The following is a 7,203-nucleotide window of genomic DNA, read 5'->3' on the forward strand; positions in this document are numbered from 1 at the left end:
CAGAAAACAACATACAGATATATATATATATACAGTATATATATATATATATATATATATATTGAATAATTGAATAATATATATATTCAGTATATATATAATCTGCCGTGCTAAAAATATTGACCCCCCAAAAGTATTAGTATTTATTACTAACACACAACTACAGAGATTACACTGAACTAGAAAAAAAACAAAAATAATAATTTCCTGAAGATAATGTGACGATGAAACACATGCTGAACTCTGCATGAAGGAATGATTTTTTAACAGAAATAAAACATTATTTTTTACAGAAATAAGTGAAATATCTTTTTAAATGTTTGTTTAAACAGATTAAAAGATATATTGTTCAGTGCATGTTTAATAGTTTTTTTTTTTTACTTTATTAATATAGTTTAAGTGAAGGCACAACACGTTTTTTTAAAGAAAAAAAACTTTATTCACATTGTTTCATTATTACAAGGTTTCAAACAGTTTTAAATTAAACTTTAGCCTCGAGGTGTGGAAATATATTCAAATGTGAATGACTATAAATAATAATAATAATAATGGTAAAAAGTAAATAATTCAGGGTTTTAAAAAGTGAAAACCTAATTCAACATCTCTTCCTTTAAAAAAAAAAAAAAAAACATCACTTCCAGTACGTTCTTAGCATGCTAGCACCATAGCAACAGCATAAAGCGTGATTAATGTTGCCAAAACAAACAAACTATGGATCCTATAGATAAACTGAATAGATATTATATAAGTTAAGGATACATTTCTCGCTAGAAATGTCATCAAAACAAAGCTAAAGCCACAATCTCTCTTAATATTACTGTTTACAAAGGGTTGACAGGTGGTCATGTGACCTGACGTGACGTGTAGGAACACATTTAAATGTGAAGGAATATAAATAAAAATATTGATTATAATGAAAAAACAACATCCAATCGCCCCGTGCATGGATATTTATCTGCTTTTGGTTTGACATTTTTTGGCCTCTATATAGGTTGTCATAGCAACCACAGGATGTACCGGAAAAAATACAGATAGTTTACATAAACCAAATGGATATTATGAAAGTCAAGGGTACATTTCTCACTGGAAATGTCATCAAAACAATTTGTAAGCCACAATCTATTTACAAATAAGGCAATTTGCCGTTGTTTTTGATGAGTCAACAGTGACATGACCTGACTTCAGCCCACTGAATTTCATACAGTTAATGCACGACAATACATCGTGCTGTTATTGCATGAAATAATAGATATACTGTTGTGGTGCTAATGCATGAACATTTGTGAGACTGGGTTGATTTAAAGCTGTAGATTCTTCTGGCTGCACCAGGACACCAGTCGGTCTGTCTCCACCTGTAGGTGGACTCGTCTCCATCAGAGATGAGTCCATGATGGTCGTGTCGTTCACAAACTTCAGGAGTTTGACCACCTGGTGAGAGGAGGAGCAGATGTTGGTGAACAGGGAGAAGATCAGAGGAGAAAGACCACAGCCCTGAGGAGATCCAGTGCTGATGGTCCAGGAAGCAGAGATGGTTTTTCCCAGCTTCACGTGCTGCTTCCTGTCAGACAGGAAGTCTGTGATCCACCTGCAGGTGGAGTAGTTATGATCATAAACAGACTATTTATTATTAATGTAGGTTTTGTTTCAGATTTATTTGAATAAAAAGTTATTTCCTCCATGTTGAGCTACTTTTTTCCTCCACCTGGTTTTACTGGATCCCAAGCTGATGATATTTGAACCAAAAACATCTGGACCAAACATGTAAATTTCAACTCACAGCATCTGAAAAGTAATCCTTGATCTTTGTGGATACTGATGAATACTGTAATATTCCTTTAATGAAATGAATCAAGGCAATAGGAATAGCCCTGACTACTAATGAATGTTGTTTCTGAGAACATTTATCTTTAAAATCACAATGATTGTAAATATTACCATTGTCATCCATTAAATGTATTATAGTTCAATCCAATCTTTAAAGAATAAAGTTTTCCTCTTGTATAAAATACAGATGTTATTCCAGATTGTAGCTTTATGTGGACTGAAGTGGTGCTTCTAAAGCATTTTATAATATAATAACACCTGCATATGATCATGTGATCACTTAAAGGATGAAAATTACATGTTAGAAGAAAGTGATTGGTCCTGACAACCTGTCAACACTGATCTGATCGAAGCTGTCTTTTGTGATTAAATGTGTGTCATATTATCATAGGAAGATTAGATATATTAATTTAAATAATGCTAGAAATTGGGGAACTGTAAATGAAATGTTAGGAAGAAATAAAAAAAATATGAAAAATATGTTTATGGAATCAAATCCTTTTTAACAATTTACAGATCTGTATTAATCTGATGTTGATTATAGAAACTAAAAGCCAGAATTACAGACTACACTTTAGATGTTATTTGTGGTGTTTAGTCATACGAGTTTTTAATAACTTTTCAACTTTTTAAACTATTCAACTTTTTAATTACTAGTACAGTGCCCGTCACAAGTATGTATTCATGTAGGAGCATAAGTAGAGTTGTCAATTATGGCCAAATAAGTATGTGTTTGAAGGTTGGATGTACATAGTGTACATACGCTGTACTCTGTAGTGTTATAAAGGGGTTTATTTGCAGGTGCAAACTAAAATAGCGTGTGCGATTTCCCTGGTTTAATTTTATGGGACATGTGCATGATAAATGTGTTTGTTGTTTTTTTATACTCATTTTTATATATTTTTTGTTTGATGTATTTTTCTGTAATGTAAGTTTTTGGAGTCATTATGTGTATTTTTGTATCTTTCTGTTGTCTTTTTGTGCATTTTTTGTATAATTATTGTTTTTTGTTGCCATTGTAGGGATTCTGGAATCATTTTGTGTATTTTTGTATCTTTTTTAGTGTAGTTTTGTGCATTTCTATTATTATTTTGTGTATTTTTGTATAAATATTTAGTTTTATGTATTTTTGTATAAATATTTAGTTTTATGTATTTTGAGTCATTTTCATATGTTTGTTGTTGTTTGGTGTAGTTTTCTGTAATGTATGTTTTTTTGAGTAATTGTGTGTGTTTTTGGAGGTTTTTTGTATATTTTTATGCATTTCTATTGTCATTTTGTGTACTTTTTGCATAAATATTGTGTAGTTTTTTGTTTTATTTTACTTATTTAGTATATTTTTATTATACTGTAAATACTGTGTGTGTGTCTACATCCATCTCCTCCATGCACGCGCATCAGCTGTGTGTGTGTGTGTCTACATCTATCTACTTTGTGCACACGCATCAGCCATGTGTGTGTGTGTGTGAGTGTTTACATTTATTTACTCCGTGCACGCGCATCAGCTGTGTGTTGTTCAGTTGTCTTTTTGTGTATTTTTTGTATAATTGTTTTTGGTTGCCATTATAGTGTGATTGTGGAGTAATTGTGTGTGCTTTTTGTATATACAGTATATATATATATATATATATATATATATATACATATATTAATACATATATATATAAAATTTATATATATATATAAATCTAACATGTATATATACATATATATATATACATATATATGTATATATATGTTAGATTAATATATATATATATATATAAATCTAAAATATATATATATAAACTATATTCATCCCTCAGACTTACTCTTGTCCATTGAAACTGTTCATTAAAAAAACACCATCTTAACCAATGTATATACTAGAAAACAGCTTTTAATTAGATGTTACTGCACAACATTAAAGGGTTGAAAAACCCTGTCAAGCCCTCCTGAGTTCAATGAGTTCAGATGTAGATATGATATTCCAAACACTGTAGTTTTTAATGCCAGATTAAAAAAGGAAATTGTTAAAAAAAAAATGTAATATCTTTAATACAGAGAAAACAACCATTCACAAATCACAATAACTATAAATAATATCACCACCACCTCCCACCCCCAACAAGTATAAAATAGAAAAATTCCCAACAACAAACAGATATAAAATACTTGAAATATATACTTTTTTAAAAAACTTAAAAATATCTATTATTTACAAATTTACAAACTATTTTACAAATAGCAAATTCATCCCTGTGATGAGAGTGGAGGAAAGAGGTTCCTCATTTCCCACTTTATTTACTTTTTGCCATAATTGCGCTCCTCCAGTAAAGCCCTCCACTCATCATAGGACTGAGTCTCAGTCTCTTCTCAAAACCAGTTGCCAAAATACTGGCGATGTGTAGGAGGGTTCCTGTCCTTTTTGCACTTGCTGCAAACTATAGTGTCTTTCTTTTTGGTGTATTTTCTTTTAAAAATACCTGACTGCTCTGCCTCCATTTGTCTTTTCCTATACTGCTGTGTGGTGTAGGGAACCGCTTGAGGTGTTACCTGTGTCTGAAATGTTAGAGGGGAAGTAATTAAGGGTTTTGGAGGGGCAGGTGGAACAGGATGAAAAAAGAGCAATGTCTGTGGTGGTGGTAGTGGTGGTGGTGGTGGTGGCTGAGATGGTGGCCTTCCTTTAAGTTGTGCCTGCCCAGCAGTGTTTGGTGGCAGCACTAAAGGATGAGGCTGAGCTAAAGAGCCAAATGTAAAAGTTTGTCCTTTCTGCAGGGCAGGTGGAAGTCTTGATGGAGCTGCCATTGGGGCCTGTAAAGCTGGAAGACCCTGCTTTAAAATATCCTGCTCCTGTGCCTTGCACCGCCTACAGTACCTATGAAAACACAAAATAATTTATATGAAAACAAAAGTTTCTACATTGTAAAATATACAAAAAATGTAATCTTGCTTTTGATGTGATTTACATAAGACAAATATGTCCCCGAGGCCTTAATCTGGAATATGTAATAAAGTTTCATAAACAACAAAAAAAAGTCTCAACAAAATCAGCTGTACATAAAATATGTATATTTATATAAATCCTACTCACCACTGTGAAACTGTTGCAGCATTTACTTCAGGCAGCTGTATAGTGGTCTCGCTCATCAGCCTGGCGTTTGTGACTACGCACTCCCTGATGTTTTTGTACGCGCGTATCACCACAGTGTATCTTGACAGCTTCTTTCCCTCACAGCGCACAGTGCTCGGGTAGATGCAAAAAGCTTGACAAAGATGGCCTCAACCACTCTGTTGCAGTCGGGCCACTGTGCAGGACTGTGAGCCCCGATGAAAGACCTGTAGTTAAAAATAATGTATGCTTTAAAAACATTACAATAATGTGTGACTTACATTATATTTCACTTTTTTTTACATAACCCACATATTGTGTTTTCCTAGTTTAATTCACCTTTTGGTGCTCTCCACACCTGGAGCCACAATCTTCTTCGTAGCCCGGAATCGTCCCTTGCTCAGGCTGGTCTGGTGTCGAGCTGGGTAGACAGTTTTTTTTTTGTCATCCTCCCCCAGTTCCTGCCACAGAGCAATGACCTGACTACATTCCTCCTGAGTCAGCGCAAGACGGTGGTCTCTTAGTCCAGCCAAGTAATCAGCCAGATCCTGCACTGCGCCATACCCTTCAATGTGATCAGGGCCAACTGAACCCTAACAAAAACAAAAACAAGAAAAAAGAACCACTGATGACAGCAGTGCACACTCATCAATCCAAGCTATTGCAACTTTTCTTTTTTTTTCTTTAAGGTAAACAACTTCTTACATGGCATGAGGAGGAGTGTGGAGATGGATCAGTAGATGGCGCTAATGCTAAAAGAAAAAGACAAGTATTTAGAGTAAAACATTTTAAATTTAAAAAAATAAGCAAAACGTGAGATTTTAGAAACAGTTGTGTAAAACTCACTAGACTGTTCTGCAGGAGAAACTGTTTGTGTGGAATGGGGGAGCAGAGCGGTCACAGCAGGTGAAGGAGCTGCTTTGACATCCACTTCTGGTCTACTTCAGGGAGCGTCTTTATCCAGCCAGCTGGAAGACAGACTCTCTGTGCTAAAACACGCACAAAAAAATGCAAAAAACATAGATGAAAAATTAAAAGCCAATATCAACATAAACAAAATATTTGAAAGCTTCTGAAATAACATATGAATGTAAAAGACATTAATACAAAGGAGGTACATAATATACATTTATGTTTCATTTATAATGTAAATGGAAAAACTAAAAGAATAAATAAAATCAATGATCAAAGACTGATATTTTTTTAAATAATGTAATGTTGACTAACTTGTCGTTTGGGCCTCTTCCCATCTTAAGACCTCTGCCAGCAAAGTGATGTCATCAGGCTCAGACACAGGTTTGCCGGGGGCAGATGAGGAGCGTCCAGGGGCAGAGGAGGGTCCCGGGACTGCAGAGGTGGATGGAGTTTCCTCCACAAAGGACGATGAGGGTACAGAGGCGGGAGGAGTTGAAGCGGTGGGGCTACTGATGGTGGACGAGGGCTGCGTACGTGGCTGCGTCAAAGCTACCAAAAAAAGAAAAAGAAAAAGCATCACAACTACTGAATGGCAGACAAATAATAAATTAATGTATGTATGTATGTAACATGTGATTACATGTTACATACATGGTCTGACTTTCATTGGAGACACCAGCCTTTTCACCATCTTGGTTAAGTTTTGCTCGCCTTTCCTGACCAAGAGGGAGGACAGGGAGGCAACAGAGGAGCATTTCTTAGGAGAAGGCTGTGATCCTTTACTCTGAATAGAGCTCTGTTGTGTGGTGACTGTCTGCTGAGACTTTTTCTCAACATACTGCTCTTCCTTCATAGCAACAGCAATATTGCCTGAAGGAAAGAGCTCCACATACTCCCTGAAACACTGCTTATTGTGGGCATGATCTGTTGAATCCTTGCTGCCTCCTGTGGGATCCCTCCTCATAGCAGCCACAAGGTAAGCAGCATACCCGAGAGCATTCTCCAGCACCCACTTGAAGGTCTGTCCGCGGAAAACACCAAACTGGATTTCAAAGAAACCCAGTAAGTGTTTTCTGCTTGCTTGCTTCGAGCCTTATCCATCACAGCCTCCGGGGACAAGGGTCGCATCCATGGCTTTCCCTTATTAGCCTTTTTTATTTCCATTGCCTCAAAGGAGTCAGATATTTTTAAGCTACCATCAGCCCGTCTAAAAAAGTGGGGTTCCATCTGTTTGACAAAGAAATAAAAAAGACTGAATAGGCATTTCAGCAGTTGCTTAGTTGTAGTAGTTGAGCAGATAATGTTTAATTAACAGTAAATATTTGCATACACTATGTACACACGCTGACTTAGAATTAACATGTTATTCCTAA

General features: G+C 35.4%; 1 protein-coding gene and 1 long non-coding RNA gene across 2 annotated transcripts; both read right to left on the reverse strand.

Moving 5' to 3' along the window:
* Positions 1 to 4,110: 4,110 nt before the first annotated feature.
* On the reverse strand, positions 4,111 to 5,656 carry LOC114459725 (uncharacterized). Its single transcript, XR_003673453.1, has 4 exons — positions 5,621 to 5,656; positions 5,255 to 5,508; positions 4,898 to 5,142; positions 4,111 to 4,681 (listed from the first exon to the last, which is right to left on the reverse strand). It is a non-coding gene; the product is annotated as an uncharacterized LOC114459725 (long non-coding RNA).
* A 156-nt stretch (positions 5,657 to 5,812) lies between these two features.
* On the reverse strand, positions 5,813 to 6,843 carry LOC114459722 (putative protein TPRXL). The gene is made up of 3 exons (XM_028441878.1): positions 6,482 to 6,843; positions 6,143 to 6,379; positions 5,813 to 5,904 (listed from the first exon to the last, which is right to left on the reverse strand). The coding sequence occupies exons 1-3, from the start codon at positions 6,792 to 6,794 to the stop codon at positions 5,813 to 5,815; spliced, it is 642 nt and encodes a 213-aa protein (XP_028297679.1). The 5' UTR covers positions 6,795 to 6,843.
* Positions 6,844 to 7,203: the final 360 nt, after the last annotated feature.

This window comes from Gouania willdenowi, unplaced genomic scaffold (assembly GCF_900634775.1).
Source record: "Gouania willdenowi unplaced genomic scaffold, fGouWil2.1 scaffold_338_arrow_ctg1, whole genome shotgun sequence".
Taxonomy (NCBI): domain Eukaryota; kingdom Metazoa; phylum Chordata; class Actinopteri; order Blenniiformes; family Gobiesocidae; genus Gouania; species Gouania willdenowi.